Source organism: Meleagris gallopavo, chromosome 4, assembly GCF_000146605.3.
Source record: "Meleagris gallopavo isolate NT-WF06-2002-E0010 breed Aviagen turkey brand Nicholas breeding stock chromosome 4, Turkey_5.1, whole genome shotgun sequence".
NCBI classification, from domain to species: domain Eukaryota; kingdom Metazoa; phylum Chordata; class Aves; order Galliformes; family Phasianidae; genus Meleagris; species Meleagris gallopavo.
The window spans coordinates 37643167-37660468 of record NC_015014.2 but is presented as its reverse complement, the minus strand read 5'-3'; the positions used below and the strand labels follow the sequence as shown (position 1 = coordinate 37660468).

At 36.4% G+C, this 17302-nt stretch overlaps 1 protein-coding gene across 9 annotated transcripts in view; it reads right to left on the bottom strand.

Moving 5' to 3' along the window:
• Nucleotides 1-17302, bottom strand: part of PDLIM5 (PDZ and LIM domain 5) — a 112344-nt gene that overhangs the window by 38442 nt on the left and 56600 nt on the right. For 4 of the 9 annotated variants that reach the window (XM_010710007.2, XM_031553113.1, XM_010710011.2 and 1 more), the window contains exons 4-10: nt 12890-12932; nt 11389-11804; nt 6991-7163; nt 5372-5408; nt 3022-3051; nt 1293-1427; nt 489-605 (exon numbers count right to left, since the gene is read on the bottom strand). In XM_010710007.2, coding sequence (XP_010708309.1) covers nt 489-605; nt 1293-1427; nt 3022-3051; nt 5372-5408; nt 6991-7163; nt 11389-11804; nt 12890-12932 — 951 coding nt within the window. Of the gene's footprint in view, nt 1-488; nt 606-1292; nt 1428-3021; nt 3052-3742; nt 4733-5371; nt 5409-6990; nt 7164-7462; nt 7481-9414; nt 9432-11388; nt 11805-12889; nt 12933-17302 lie in introns of those variants that run through there. The other 5 variants (XM_031553112.1, XM_010710014.2, XM_010710016.2 and 2 more) reach the window with 5 other exon arrangements.

Sequence of the window (17302 nt, the reverse complement as noted above, 5' to 3'; positions counted from 1 at the left end):
GAAAGAGATCCACATTTCGCTTGGAACTGCAATACGCAATCTATCAGAAAATCCTATGGACCTTCAATAACAGCATAAAAAAAAATTCTAATCACTGTCACAAGACCTAGATCCAAAGATGATCTCCAAAATATCAAGAATAGTGCCATTGAAGCTATCCAAGGCCAATGACAGAAAATTTGCCAATTTGAGGTGTTAAGCGATTCAGGGAACAAAAGCTGCCCCACTGACAATGTATCTATAACTAGATAGAAACTAGACTTTCCCTTTCTAAATTTCAAGTAACTGTCTTAAGCATTGTGTCATATTTGAATAAATATCCACAAAAATGTTCATGAATCTGCTTAGCATTTTTTTCATTTCTCTTCTCCATTCCTTTCCTACCATTTCCAGAAACGTTGCTAATTAATGGCAGATTAAAAAGACAAGTTTAAGTGAATGACAGACAGCTCTCCTTCCCACAAGATAATGAAATCTGAAAGATTTACCTCCCAGAAGCTGTTGCATCAATGTGGTCAGTGAGTCTGAGAGATGGGGCACTGCCAGGGGAGGACTCTGCTATCGGCAGAAAAGTGGCTGCAGACTCTGGTTTAGCATCATTTTCACTCCATTCACAATAACAAAACATACAAAGATTTCAAATCCATACTGAAATAGCGTGCTGGACAGGATACACAGTGCTTAAAAATGTTAGTGAATTGTAAAAAGAAAAAATGCTGCAGTTTATAGTGAAATAAAAATGGGAGATAAAATGAGGCACAATACTCCTAAGAGGTGTCACACTTTTAGTGAAGGGTGAGAAGCATCCTGCTACTTATCAACTCAGAAAGCTATGCAGCATTTTCCACTGATAAATATGGAACATCACATTATGTGATGGAAAAGTTTTTAGAAAAGAAACAGTCAAAAATGCTGGTGGTACAACTCCTTGAGCTGTATTTACTATTTGATGTGACTATTTAGGATGTTAGTTTTGTGAAGATTACAGTACGCATTTCTGCCCCCCCTAACCCCCTTTTTTTTTTTTCCAGACTAGAAAACAATCTAGAAAATATCATAATGGTGGATCTCTACTTAAAGAAAACACCCACCAGACATCTTATTTTAATATACAAAAGTAAAAGTGAACAACCATGAGTTTAGAGCAGAGTAAGGTAGCCACACAAGTAGAGCTTGTTTCATTTTATTTATTTGAATTAGCATGCAGAACTAAGAATCTTACTAAAGCAGGGACCCATACTAAGTGCTAAAAATTAAACAATTGATAGCATAGGGATGATCAGGGAGCAGACCTCATAGGAATTAAAGATGTAGATGGAAACTCTGGTACAGGTGGTATATCCAAAGCCTGGGTGGCAGTGGAGCTTTTACTCAGATTAGTAGAGGTATCCTGGGCTTCTGCTCTGCTACGCAGATCTGCAGGTATTCTTTACAGGTATTTGTGATGAAGGGAAAAATAAAAGAATCACGATTTATTTTGTTACTGATCAACTGAGGGACAAATATTTTCCAGCAACTACAGATTACCTAAAATATAAATCTGGGAAAATCCAGACATTTCTTCACTCTGGACAGTGAATTAATTCTACATTTAAGAAAAAAAAAAATCTGGATCCAGTGGCTCAAAATTATATAGTTAAAAGTGAACATCAACATACTGAGAAATAGGATATAGTGGAGTTAGAACTGAGTAGTTCCTAAAATGTGTAAATAAACTAGACTTTCCCTTTCTAAATTTCAAGTAACTATCTTAAGAGTTGCAATTTATACATTTCACTGATGGCCCTTCAATTTCCTGTCCTCCCATGTAGCTGAAAGGAAAAAAAGAGAAAATATATATGTTTTATTCACTTAAATATCCCTAGGAGTGGCAGTTTAGGGAGAGAGAATAATACTAAAAGCCCACATGGCATTTGTCTTGGACAGTGTCCATAAAGCTGTAGCATTAAGTTGTGACGTTTATCAGTAAATTACGGATGGAAGACAAGTTTCTATGCCATTTTTTGTCATGTTCTCTCTTTTAGGTGATCACTTACATTTAAGCCAATTCATTTATATCAAAAACATCTTCAGAAATTTTTTCTGATGCATACCGGGAAGACGTGAGCTAAGGCATGTCATCCACATCCAAATGGAAAAGCCGTCAATTATTTTGGAAACAGTAACAAAGCTCAAAATCTTTGGTGTTGTGTAATGGGAATACTGGAAGAAGAGATGACAACTTCATAGTAGTAAACGAAATATGTTTTACATGTTCATATTACATTTTTGGGAACTAGTTTTTTGTTACTATGAATTCATAATAATATATAACTTTAAGTAGCCTTCCTCAAACTATACTCATACTCAAAATAGACAGACTGTGATTGCCTACGTTTACTTTTAATTAAATAGAGACTTCTATGCTTTGGATTATCTAGAAAGGCTTTTTCACTTGTGTCTAACTAAAGTAACTCATCCTTCAAAAGAAGGAAAGCTCATTAACTCTCATTCAGGAACATCTTCCAAACATAGAAATACTCAAAGGCCAAAACCATTCTATCCTTATGAAGAATACTTCACAGAGAATCTAAGTGATAATCTCTCGTGGTTTTCGTTGTACTGATAGCCTCAGAAACTCCTGTTTTCTTTTTCATTCGTAAGAAATTTTTTAAACCAAGCATAATAATTTTTACACACAGTTTCACATTCCTAACTCAATACACAGTATTCTGTTAACTGATTACATGGTAGTGTATGTGCTCTTCAGTAACATTTAGTTTTAGTAACATAGTACTTGGAAAACTGAGTTATGTGGTAGAGAAAAGACAAACTGATTGGCACTTCTCATCAAAACAGCCTTCGGTGAAATTATTGAAGTACTTTCCCCATTCGTCCTTAAGGAGTTAAACCAAAAGGTGTGTAATAAGTGAGATGTCTTAGTCTGTCATTACTGGTGTAAATATAATTGTACTCTATGCTGTGCAGTGTTATGCATCCATATCAGTGATCGATTGTTAGCATTAGAGACTTGGCTGTTACCTGAGCTCTCCATTCTCTGTTTTTTTTTCCCTAAAGATAAAGTGACAAATACAGTAAGATACTATACTGTGTATCAGTATAAACCACCTGGAAAGGAAATATAGGCACAAAATAACTTCATTAAAGGTGTCAATCCCTTTCAATTTTCCAACTTGTGCAATAAAAACAAAACCAAACAAACAAAAAAATCCCCCCAAATCCCACCACCCATTTCTACATGCTTTCTGTGAACATCAATCTGTTTCCAAGACCAATTTCATAAGAACAACTTTTAGATAAGCTTCAGAAACTACAAGCCAATTGCAACGATTCTCATGAAACATTTATGAGCAATTGGGTTTGCATATGTGCCTCACAGTTCCCATATGAGGATTGAAACTTCTGTGATTCAAAAAATGTAGCAACAGGTGATGGTGAATTTTTCTTAATTGAATTCTTACTTCTGCAATCACACAAAAGGTCAATCATTTTATCAGTTTCTGTAAATCTGATACTGAAATCTTCTGTCAGTTTTGAAAACACAAAAAAAGTAACACATTTCAAACATGATTATAAACTGTTACTTTGATACTTTCATAGAGTTCAGAGAGGTTCTAGGCATACTAGCATGGATGTGATTGTTCCTCTTGCTACCGTCTGTGAAGGTATAATGAATTTACAGCTCTTTGCATGAAGAGACTACTCAAGGAGTCCAAGAGACTCAAAAGAAAAGAGACATCACTACGTTAAAAGCAACTTTTATTAAAATACTCTTCAAGCTTCAGAAAGCATAAATTAATGAAGTGTAGCTACTATAATACATTATTTTACAGGAGAACCACAGAGCCATGAAGCTTTTATAAACACTAGAAATCCTAAGAGCTTCACTCTGAAATAAATAAATACTACCGTCTTGTCTTGCTCTTGTTAGAAGCTATGTGTTGAAGCTCTTACAGGTAAGGTACACAGCAACATTCTGCTTGTTTTCTTCTAGCTTTTCTAAAATATGAACAGTTCACTACAAGCTGCAGAATCTTTATATTTATCTTGCACTTGGATTGGCAACTGGCAATTTTTTATTATTATTACTACTTTCATTCGATTAAAAGCAGTTTATCTTCTTGTTCTACTTGTAAAACATTTACAACCGCTCTAAATTTGACTTGCTGAAAATCTAATGAAATCCAAGACAATTATCCTGTTAAGTACCACAGTCTGAAGTAAATGCATTCAGCCCTCTTCTTCCTCTTCCCCTACCACTAAATCAAAGTGGTACCATTTCATATTCTCTCGTTCACTGTTTTCTGCTAACAACCTACAGTAACTCAAACTTAGCAATGCAAATGACTCTTTTGAGGCAAAAAGAACTGCAACAGCCATCTTCTCTCCCTCACTGGGAAACCCAAGTTGTTCTGTGATAAGTACGTGTTTGGTTTTTTTTGTTAACTAGTGTCTAGCACAAAAACATTTTCATCTCAGTTTTTACACATCAGTAGGAAAGTGTTAGAAAAGTATAGAAAAGGCTAGAATTTCTCTCTTAGTGAGGCTAATGAAATACATTTTCTATTTTATTTTTGCAAAGCAGATGGAAAAGAAGAAAGGAAGTATTTGTATTTTGCTTTTGCAACTTGGGTAAAATCACTGGACATTAAGAACACGTGCTGAGACTTCATGGTGCCAGTCACGTAATTTTGTATATTTGGGGCTAAAGACGTGGATGGGGAGCTTTTCCCTGTGGAAAGAAGTGACAGAAGAAAAATAAGAAAAAGGAAAGAAAGAAAGAAAGAAAGTTTGTCTCAAGCAGTTGCACAAGTGGGCATGCAATCTCCATGCACTACTTATATCCATACATCTCCTTCCTGTCCTTCAAACTGTTGTTTCCAGTGTTAGATAATGCCAATAGGAAGACTCCCAACTGCACAAACAGTAAGATTTAGCCACTACATCGTCCTCATATCAAACAACACTTATCCCAAACCAAGGAGACAGCTGACCCTCATTCAGTCTAGAATAGCCCATATTTTCCAGCTACATCTTGAAACCCAATACACACTTGCAAATCAAAAATGCCTGGTTAGATTTAGAAAAAGAAAACATGTTGACAAGCTGACCTTGCACAGAAAAGCAAAACAGTCCAATTTTTTTGAAAAGCTCAAACTCCTGCACAAATATTAATACTGGACTGTACAAACAGGGATTTTAAAAGGTTGGTCTACACAAAAAGATTCTTGATTTTTACATGCTGAATTATAAGGCAAAAGCAGCAATATTTTAAAAACACTCAAACTTCACACAAATGCAAAAGTAACATTATCAGTTATGTAATAAGACATGCAAAGTATTAAAGTAATAATGTAAAACATTGACTCACTTAGACTTCTTTGAACCTTCATGTTCTGGTTCTTTCACTGCAAGAAAACAGAAAATTTTGACTTCCTAAGATACAAAACAGCACTGCCAAACACCAAGATTCTTCCCTGTGCCGAAGTATTCACCCCAACAGGAAATTACAAGTCGTATTTAGATTCCTCGATTCTAAATGTGCCCTATGGGAAATGAGATATGTCTATAAACTTGAAGAGCCCCTTTGCCAGCACAATTACTGTAAGATGGTTCTGCTGGTCTCTGTCATGTCTCTTGGCCCGCTGTCCATGTTGGCATTGAGAAAGTAGAGAGAAAGGGAGTTGAGAAGAGAGTGGAATTTTGGAGGCAATTCTTTTGGACAAACATCCAGAGGGTTTGAACGGGGTGATCATTCAAGCACCTGTCTGTAAGGCTATAACTCATCAAGGTGCTAGAGGGCTGCAGGCAGAATAACATAAAATCTCAGCCTGTTTTTAAGTTTGGCGAATATAGTTGCAATCACACTTTGGTAATATTTAGTAAAGCGATTATTTATCAATACTTGATCAGAACACAGATGTATTATTTGATATTGAGTTCTCATTCTGACAGGGAGAGAATTCAAAGAAAGATAATGATGCAATACTAGACTAGTATAACACAGGACTACCAAACAAACTATTAACTATCTGAATTCAGAATGGCGTATCACACAAAGACACTAATCCTTATTCAGTGAGATATTCTCATTGGTCTCTGGAGTAATTCTGCCAGAGAACTGATAGCTGATTTAATCAAATCTGTCCCCAGGGAGGGAGTCCACTTTACTCACTGCCTTTATTTTATTATTATTAAAATATTCACTTATCATAGCACTAGATGTAAAAAGCAGAAAAAACATGAAATTATCAACCTTCCCATTAGCTGTCTGTCTGAACATGACGGACATCAAACATTCTGACACAATTTCTGATAACTTTTATATAGTTTTACAGATATCATCCAATAAACCACAACCAAGAGCATAAAGTGAAATTCAAGATCCACCATAAAATTATATGACTGGGAAAGATCTTCTCTGCATTTTCAGTTTCAATCTACAATAAATATAGACATATTATTATATCATAAGTAGAGGATGAAAACATGCCCTGGGAATAAACTGAGGAGCTATGGAATTGTGCTTCTGAGTCATTAAATCATTATGGATTGCATACCTTCATATAATCGTCAAAGATTTTCTAAACGCCTGAAAAAAGCTTTAGTTTTTCTTTGTACTTTCTGAAGTACTGCATTTGAACAGAAGCAGTGCCATTTTGGTTGTGCAGAAGGGGAAAGAAATGGCAAATACATATTCTAGGAGTAGAAATGGTAACTTTAAAATCTATCTAGAGTGTACCGATACTCAAATCAGTAAGAAATAATGTCTACTAATGCATATATTTTAAGTTACCTGGGAATTTGAAGAGTTCTATAAAAACTACTTCCTACTATAGTCTTCTGAAACTGTCTTCTGCCTCTGATTTATTGTCCAAGAGGAGAAAACTAGTAAGTGTGACTGAATCACCTTATTATTTCCCCTACCAGCTTTAAAAAACACCTATCTTCCCACAGCCTTTAATTTTATTTCCTTATGAAGCTACTCACTATGATCAGTGCCGGTGATCTGGGCAAGGATGCGAAAAGAGCGTGACTGGGTAGTGCCTGTCCGGGGATGCCAGTCTTCAGTGTCTTCGATCAGCCGCTTCTTGCTGGCATCGCTGTGAGTAGGGGTGTGGTAGAACTCCGTATAGGTGTCCACAATGTGCTTCCGTGGCGGGCTGTGTTGAAGGGAGGAGAGAATAGTGAGCTAAAAGCTTCTTCATGAATCATCTAGGTTAGAGTAACTACAAAGACATGGGCAGAACTGTGGCTTTTCACAGCATTTAAAGGCAACTTCTGAGTTTGAATATAGCAGTGAGCTCTACAAACACATCTGAACACAGACTCAGTTCTCTGAACAAAAATACAATTTGATAATTATTCTAGTCCAAATAAAATATTTTCTTTTGTATCATTACTAGAACATTTGAAACTGTAAAAGACAGTATTATCAAGACGTACATATTTAAACATTTACCGTTTGGGTGGGATTTTCCTTGGAGATGACAGAATAACACAGCAAGAAAAAGTTTTCCCAGTGTAAACAGGAAAAAAGAAGAAAAAAGAAAAGAAGAAAAAGTAAGAAGTTTGAAACAAAAAAAAATGCAGCTAATTATTCTACTGAATTAGTTTTAGGGGAAAGTGTATTGAAAGGGCATTGAAACAACAGGTGAATATGCTTGTTTTATTAAAGTCCAGTAGTCTATTCACTTATGATCAAGTGTCCTGGACTAAAAGTCCTGGACAAACTCTTCCCTTCATTCACAAGAGGCAAAAAACTAACTGTGCACAAGGCCACCCAGCACACACAAAGTCTTTTGCAATTGGTAGGACCTGGATCATAGCTGGATGAAAGTGTAGGTAAATACGCTCTAAAGCACAACAGGAAGCTACAGAGTCTTGATACCTTCTCCAAAAGTAAAAGACAATGGGGTAATGATTTTTATCTGAAATGTTTCTCCTCAGTAACTTATGTGCTATTATATGACCAACCCCTGACAGTGGACTTAGGTGAATACAGGATTCTGAAGCCTTACTTTAAGTAATTGATCTAAAGAAAATGTAACGACGTTGATTATTTTAAGAGCAGGTAATAGAAGATTCCTACTACATATATTCCTAAATTCTATATTAGTTATCTTAAAGCATTAATCTCTCAGAACCTATGCCTGTACTCCTTTTTTTTTACAAAGTTTATAAGAGATGACCTGTGCAAAACTAGCTCCTAAGAAATTATAATTCTATTAAAAATAATAATAATAAAATAAAAACAACCCAATCCTTTAAAAGTTACTTCTATTTTTTTGCTACTACTTACTGCATTGTTAATGTCCGAAGTGCTTTTGGTAAAGATTAAAAATGTGAATGACAATTTTGTACATTATTAATTGCCATCAGGAAAGAATTAGATCCATTCAGTGGAATGCATTAACAAATACTTCAGCTTAAAAGAATAGACAACATTTGAATGATAGGAAATCTATCATTCAAAATTACAGCAAAAGATTGAATTTAAGGACACACAGCATTAGTGAAGGAAATGTACCTCGCCAGATTACTATAGAGGGAGGGTTATAAGAACAAGGAAAGTAGCATTTCCAGGATGGAGTAAAATAAATCCAAAGAAAGTGAAGTAAAGCAATAAAACAGTTAACAGTGAGAATCAAGTCTGAAGCAGTAATTAAAGGTATATTGTTACATAGAAATGTAATCATTTACATGCTGTAATATCATTAGAATAATATTATTGACTGCATTCTAGCAACTAAGAATTAAGTCCTTTGCATTTGATGATAACGGTATAATAATTAAAATATCCTGCTGATTTCTCTCCTTTTACTTTCTTATGGCTTAATGGTCTACTAGTAATGAGCCACTGAGGCACGAGGTGGTGCCAGAGGCAAAGGAATATTCTATGAGATGGACTGAGGCTTGACTCATTCTCGAGGCAAGAGCAGAAAAGACAAGCCAATAAAATCACAATAAGTCATTACTATCATCCCATGTCATTCTTAATTTTGTGGTATGAATTCAACATCTGGCCTTTCATTCCATACTCCTCAGATTATTTTCCCTTTTATACTGTATTTCATCATTCACCGGTTGTGTTACTGACACCAATTAGCTATAGATTCATCAAGAATCTATCAATACACACAAACACTGCACAAATGTTTTGTGGAATAATTTTAAAAAATACTGCAGTTTAACACAGTGAAAAGCAAGATCACATCATGTCCAATGCAGACAAATCATTTATTACACTAAGTAGTTATAAGGAAGCTGAAGCTGTTTTGCCAAAATTTTAAATATAAAACTCTGTAAGAGTTTTATACAATATTGTTTTGTTTGCAAAACAAAAATACATGCTGGTTATTCCAACAAAGAAAAAAACAACCATAATTCAACTCCAGTGCTGTTGATACTAACTTTGTCACTGTTGTTATCTGCAAGGGAAAAAAGGTATTTGACTTGTTAATACAATCTTTGCTTCTTGAAACATTACAGGATCTTCCAAATCCAAATTCTGGTAGTCACATAGAGATTCAAAACTTAAACCATCAAGAGAACCTATAAAGGAAAAATTTAGCCCACCTGAACTTAAATTGAGTGAAGTCTATGAACATCTTACCTTTTTTAAAGCAGCAGGCACATTTTCATGTGAGAGTTGGCAAGAAAGTCACAACAAAATTTAATTGCATGAAGCCTAGTAAGGACAAATTGCTCTCCATTTATGCCAGGAGTAAACAAGGAAAAACAAAACTTCCTGGCCCATCCTGAAGTGAAGGCAAATAGTTTATATACCAAACATTATTTGAGGGAAGTGGGAAGTGAGGAGGGAGGAAGGAAAAAACCAACTTCTGAGTATTAAGCTATGTCTGAAGAATTCTATTTGCTCAGCAGTGCTATCTATGAGCAAGACGCAAGTATACAAGAAGTAAAATGGAATTTATTTCAGGCTGATCAATAATCTAAAGCCCTCACTGTTACATCATAAGCGTCAAATTCCACATTAAATGGGGTTGTGGTTTTACATAGCAAACTTACATTTCTACAGTGATAGTTAACTAAGTAAAACAAAGTTAGTCAGGTAGCTGCAGATGAACATAATCATTTTAATGTTTCTTTACTTGTTTCCTACTTAAGGACTGCAAGACTAGTATTTAATTCTTACTTAATCTGAGTTACAGACTTAAAACACTGTCGTAGGGAAGATATAATACAGTTGTGCTGATTTTTTTTTTTGTCCCTTTTCCACTGCAAATGTTTTCAAGATTATCCAAACTAGATAAGAAAGGCTGGCAGCAAACAGGAATTTCCCAACCTACCAGCCGTGAAACTCCTCAGTCAGTATTATTCACTCATCTCTAAATATAAGGCAAGGAAGGTATCAGCGTGCATTCAGTCACTCTATCCTGATTGTTAAGTGCTTACACCTCCAACACTTCCTTCCTTCCCGAAAACTTAATTTTGTTGCTATTGTTCAGCTTTTTCAGTACCAATTACTACATTTGAATGCTCCTTACATACTATTTGATAAAATTCCTGGGAAGACAGAGACAGTCTGGCAATGTGATCCCAAAGAAGCAAGTCCTTGGGATCTCCTGCTCTCGTCCCATCACTAAGCACTATGGATTCCTTCCATCATCTGTTAAAGATTGGCCTTGAAGGCACCATGACAACAGAGTAATATAAAATCCATCTGGGCAGCATTATATAAATATGCATATGGAAAATATTTGTACTGCAATTTTAGGGGAATAGTCGCCTAAATTTTTCTTTCCAGGAGATGATTACTTGAAACTGTGATCTTTTATTTTAGCTGATATGGATGGCTACTTTTCTGTAGATTTCCTCATATAATCAGTCCGAGAGGAGATTGGATGTGATGGGCACCTTCCCTTTGAGGAATGGGAAATACTAATAATACATTTTAGGTTTCAAGTTCTTGAAATTGAAGATAAGCCAAGAAAAGTCAAAAAGCAAGAAGACAGTCATCACAATCAATGCTGAGGGTCAACAGTCCTTCTTGCCAGGCGGCTCTGCACCTCCAAGTGCCTGCTGCTTTCAACCTCTGCACTGGGACCCAATGTAAACAGTGAGACACAGGTGTCCAAATGAACGCTGGGCTTGTTGCACGGTCTGAAAACACATCACGATACAACAAATTTTGGTGTGGTCTGCTGCAATTTAGATGTGACACTACAAACTGACATTTTCACAATTAAATCCTCACAGACTCAGCCCTTCAAAGCACCCCTTTCTGAAGGCACACCAATTCCTCAGAAATTTGCTTCTGGTAATTGGACGGCACACCTGAGATGTGTTTTACTTGGCACTTGAACAAGCCCAGCTTTTTTCCTGCGAGGAAGAGACCCTCACAGCAAAAAAAATCCCACCTACCCATTTTGCTGTTTATTGTCACCCTGGTTCTCTCTGAATCCTCGTCGCAGCCCCTCCGCTAGCTCCTGGGTGCTGTCGCCGACATGGCCGCCTGGGGCGGCATTGTGCGTGGCAGGCTGCCGTGGGACATTAACGGCAGGTTTAGCAGTGCTCGGCGTGGGCGGCCGCCCATCAGCATTAGGCTTGGCATTAACATGCAGTCCTGGTGCAGCAAATGGGGCCGGGGTGGGGAGCATGGGTGCCGCCTGGGCTGGGGTGAAGGCAGAGGACGGTGACGGGATGGAGGTGACTTTTGAGGAGGTCACAGCTCCGAATGGCCTCGGGGTCTTATTGTAAGCCACACTGGCCATGGCAGTGACTTTGGATGCAGCAGCAGAGGCAACAGGCACAGGCTTAACTACTTCTTTAGGTTCTCCCTATGCAAGAATAAAAAAAAAAAAAAAAAAAACACACAAAACCACACCAACCACATGCACATTCCTCAGCAGGTATTTTCAGTGCTGCTGAGGGAGATAACATGCCTAGCATGAAGCAAGGAAGAGGTATGAGCATCACAGAAGCAAGTGAGAGTGTAGTCAAGAAATCTGTGGAAAAAGTGAGCCATGCATTTAAGAAAGGGCATGATCTGTGCGTGCATGGTCAAAAATCAAAGACCACGATGCTAACTTTTCTCATTGCATCCAAAACAGACACTACACAAATCAAATTCAAGACAAACTTAAGCACTGCTCCACTGCAAAACCCAATGGATAATTCATGTGGAAAATATTAGTGTTTTTAGAAATCCATATTCCACTTCCAAATCCAGTTTGAGAAACGCACATTCCTCATAAGCTAGGATCATGTGCGTGCGTATGAACACACGGTATACATTGATCTGTTGATAGGGGCCTGAAGGGAAGAACCGAGCTCCGAAGCTCATTTGCCAGAGGCCAGTACTTCGGAACCATGTCAGCTTTTCTAGTTGCACTCCACTGACTACAGGGACAAAAGTTTCTCCAGCCAAACTTCAGACCCACTCCTGTCCTTACTTGAGACTCGAGGACCAGGTGCCACTTGAGTGGTTGAGTCACAAATACATAACTCAAGATCAGTACGGGTTATAGCTTCCAGATGAGAAAAATATAAGACTGATAACACCTGATATACTACAGCCATGTGGGAAAAGAAAACTGTGGTTATCCCAGGGTCAGGGATGCAAGAGATCAACAGTTTGTTCTTTTTTTCCCTCTTTCTATAAAGTCATTGCCTTTAGAGCAATGGCAGATGAAAATAAAAGAGTTTTTCCCTTGAGGATATCGACAAAAATTCAGCATTATCTTTCAAAAAAGTTCTAAAAGCTGGAAGATAACTTTTTTTTTTAATGGATGCTCATTTGCCAGGTTTCTCAATTCTTTTTGGAGAGAAAAAAGATGTGGAAATAAAGCATGCTGTACTATTTAATAGAAGGATAACAGTTAGTGCTACATGCTACATTTCTTGGTTGTGATGATGAACATACCTTTGGTACATGAATAAGATCAGGTTTTGTTGCAGAAGCCACTCTGAAAGAAAAAATAATGTACACATAATTACAAAAACAAAGGCTTCAATGTTTAAGTATTTCCCTTTCCCAACTCACCACATCTGCCCATGGACCAAAATTGTACCATTTTGTTTCCTTTAAGAGAAACAAGAAGTATTCAAGTTATATATCTGGTAAATATAGGGCAGAAGGAAAAACAAACTGGATGAACTAATCCAGACACAAAATTAGGAACTCTGGCGTGCATCACCAAGTACTATTTCACTTAGAAATTCATAACATCATATCACCAGAAAGGAGACATTAGCTGAAATTTGCTTGTTGTTTTCCTTCCTTTCATTAGAAGATATATCGTGTAACTCAAATGTTCTGGTCAGATAAGTTGCATTCTCAAGTGCATAACCCTTATCTAGGCTTAAAACGGAAAGCTTCTTTTTAAAACAACAACAATCCTTCTGAATGACTTAAATTAAAAAATACAGGGTGCCACTTTTGGCACAGTATTCAGTTTTCAAAGATGAGGTTAATGTCACTTGAATTCCACAGCAGATAGACAAAAAAAAAAAAAAAAGCCTTCCAAACAAGGAGTGCATTGAAACTAACACTGGGTGGTAGGAAGCAAAGGAAATATTGTAACGGAAAGAATGAAGATAAAGAAATGACAAGTTCTAAACTGGTAACATAGGACAGTAAAAGAATCTCATTTGATTTATCTTTTTTAGATTTGCAAGTACATGTGTGCAAAAATACACTAATACTCTACAATTTCTCAAAGGCAATCAAATCAAGAAAAAGTTCAACCCACTGACATTTTGTCTGACAACATCACTGCTGATATACTTCAGCTTTCTCTTGATGTTTTGGTAGAAAAGCGGCTTCCTGACACATTTCAAAATATTTCCGGCCATATTTGATAGCTGCTCAGAAAAACTGGATCCTTGAATGACTGAAGAAGAGCTACCATATCCTGCCTAAAAATCACACAACTTTGACTTCCTAAGAACCTTCTAAGCAGGTGTTTGCAGAACTGAAGCTGGATTAACATTTCTGAAAGATACTTTGCTGCTGAGGCAAAAAAAAGGTTTGTTTATTTTGAGATCAGCAGAGAATACATTTTCATTAAACACCTCTATAGCATAAGGCAGATTTGAAGTAGGCATGCCCAGTCTGCTTAAGTGAAGCCTTCTCAACTCTTAACAAATGTCTTTTTCTTTTTTAATAACTGTTTTAAATGTTTACTCCTTCCCTCTAAGCCATTTAGTCCTCAGAGCTCATCCAATTTCAACAACAACCTTTTGGCCATTCAGGTTCAGGAACTCACTTATAAAAAAAGGAGATGCATATAATTCACATTTGCTACATTGGCAAACAAACTGAAAAAGCGATAAAACAATAACAAGCAGGAAAAAAATAACAAGCAAGGAAAAAAAAAGCATAACTATTAGAGTGCAAGAAGATCATCTTCTGCACTTTGCCTTCATTATTTGTGCATCACAGCTGACACACATTATGTCCACATCAACAATAATTCTCGGAGAGAGGGATTTCCCCACTCTGAAGAAGAGGTCTGTTCTCCTGTTTCCCACAGAGTTTCCAGCCTATGAGAATTCTGGCCTCCAGCCCTCCAAAGCACCAGGGTGCATCATTAATCACTCCTAATTGCAGAGTTGTCAATTTGCAGCAACAAAAGCAACATAAATGTAACAACACATATGGAAGCCTTTTCTTTTTAAAGACTAGAGTTAGAAGGAAATATGCATCTCGTTCCATGTTTTAGGTATGCATTTGTTAATAAACTTGGAACTTTTAAAAGATGGATTAAACTAACCTAACAGTTAGGAGTAGTAAGATATTCATTACTCAGATTAACTCCTTATTTCAGAGTTGAGAAGAAAAGTTTCTCCTTGCTAATGCTCAATTCTGCAGTTCCAATCTATAAGAGAAATGCATCTTTTTCTTGATTGTTTTAAAAATAATTAAATTCCAGTTTGCAGCAAAAGTTTGCTCTGAATTCACCATAGCATTTAGCAAAATTTCAATCCCTGCTTCTATTCTTCAAAATTCATCCACCAAGAAGAAAAAAATGCATTTAAAAAAAAAAAGGCTTGTTAACTACACTGTTCCCAATGTTCTTTTATTACTGGAGTCAGACAGCAGACAGCACAACAACTTTAATTCCCCCAAACATACTTGAAACAAGGACATAAGTCTGTGTCCCAGACATACTTCAAACAGTTTAACTTGGCCATGTCAAATTCAGACCATAGCCAGACTAAAATCTTTGATTTATCCAATACCGCATAAAGAAAATGCTCATCCAGCAAACTGAGCCACCAGGATCTGAATGTGAAAAATGTACAGTGGTTAGACAAGACAGTACAAAAGGAAATGCACAGTTCAAACTGAGGAGCAAAACATGTCCAACACATTTAAGAAGCTACCTGCTTCAGGGCTTACATCTTGACTGCTGTCCTCGGAAATAAAGATAGATATTAAGAAATCTGCAGAGTAAGATGAAACATTTTAACTGCAGATTCTTGATCATTTTCTTAGCTGTTAACACCTAGCTTTCCACCTAGCAATTTAAGATTTCATGCTATTTTGATTAAGCAGAGTGTATTAATACCTGACGATGCGGCCTCCAGAATAAGATGACATTCTTGTCTTGTTAATACTCATTAGAAAAGAAGAACAGCAAGGTATTTTCTGAATGACTTAAAGATGGCAATTCAGTACATTAGTTTATGTAAAATTCTGGTTATGTACAAACAAAACAGATACAAAAGCTCAGTAATAAATGCTTATTATAAACAGTGCACACAAAAGACTTTTGCTAATGGCTGGATTGAGTTCCAGGCTGCATTGTTAAGCTTCTTACAAATTATTTTAGACAATGGAAATACAGGCAACATTCATCAGTTAGTGACAGCTGGGATACTGAAAACGAAAGTGCACAACATTTTTGCACTTCTCCATCAAAGTTGTTTGTTCTTTCAATAAAAGGGCTATACTTAGTCTGCATAAACAGTTCATTTCAACCAGAAAAACATGTTCAAATTTACTTTCCCAACATCCTACAAGCTGTTTCTCTCCAGTGAATACTTTTGTGACATTTAATGTAATTCCAACATTCAACTTCCAGCACAGCCTTATTAGGAAAATGAATTGGTTTGCTCATCACTGTAAATAGAGTGCCCAGCAAAAACATTCATTCCTTAAATTCTCCTTTTATTAATTCACTCTTCCAAGTATTTCACCCATTGAGAAGACCTAATACAACCAAATCCTTTCAAAATTACTGATACTTGGAAACCCCCAAGTAATGCTATGAGCTGTACAACTTGGTATAACATCTCCAAAAAGCAGTCACCAATATAAACACTATAATCTCACTGATGAGTGTTAAGGAATTAAATTTAAGGCAAAACAAAATTCTTCAGAGGCCCCAATACCCAGCTGGTAAATCTGGTAAACCAAAAGATGCATTTCAGAGTATTTCTCCTAAATTCCATTAAGGACCTATCACTCCTTTAAGGTAAACCTCAAGGAGGTAACTGTACTCAATGCCTGTATTCATACAGGTATTGTGTTTTTGGCTTTTTTTTTTTAACTCTGAAATTTAAAAGATTGCTTATGAATTCTAGTCTCAGATACAGCAATGAGAGGTTGCAAAATTTTAATTAGTAAAGTCAAGGCAGGAAGACTTTCTGCAAAATTGGATTTGTTGGTCTTAAGTGAAAAATTCTAATAGGAGGAAGGAAGATAGATTTTTTTTTTCCCTTCTCATTTTGAAAAAGAGCTCCTTTTCCCTAGCTGTACAGTCAGGACATAGTTTCTGGCAGCAGATACAACATCCCTGAAAAGTCAGTGCTCAGGACTTCTTGCTGAAAACCTCAGCTTTTAATGGTTTTGCCACTGTAGTCTGCAGTTCTGTTTTGTTGATGTTTTTGACTCATATATTTCTAGATAGCAGTTGACAGGGCAGAAAGCTAAATGCATTTGTTTTTCATAAATTAGCTAGCCTGCATGAAAACAAGAAAATGACAAGCAGAAAATACTTAGCATTGTAAATAATAAATTATGACTTTTACTAGGGGTTATCTGAATAAAAACAAATTCAGATATAATTTAAAGAAAAAAAAGAATAATCCAAAAATTATTTTTCCCTTAGTGCAAAGCCCTTTCCCTACTGCAGACAATTCAATTTTTACCACCTCTGCATTGTAAGAACAGAAGACCATTCTCAAGCTTGCTTCTTGTTGCAGTACATACAGAATATATCAGAAATGGTTGCCTTATGCAAATAACTTGAGTCATCTGCCAGGAAGTAAAATAACATGCAACTGCACTTCCCACAACTTGTAGGATTGTACGCTGTGCCAGGTGGCA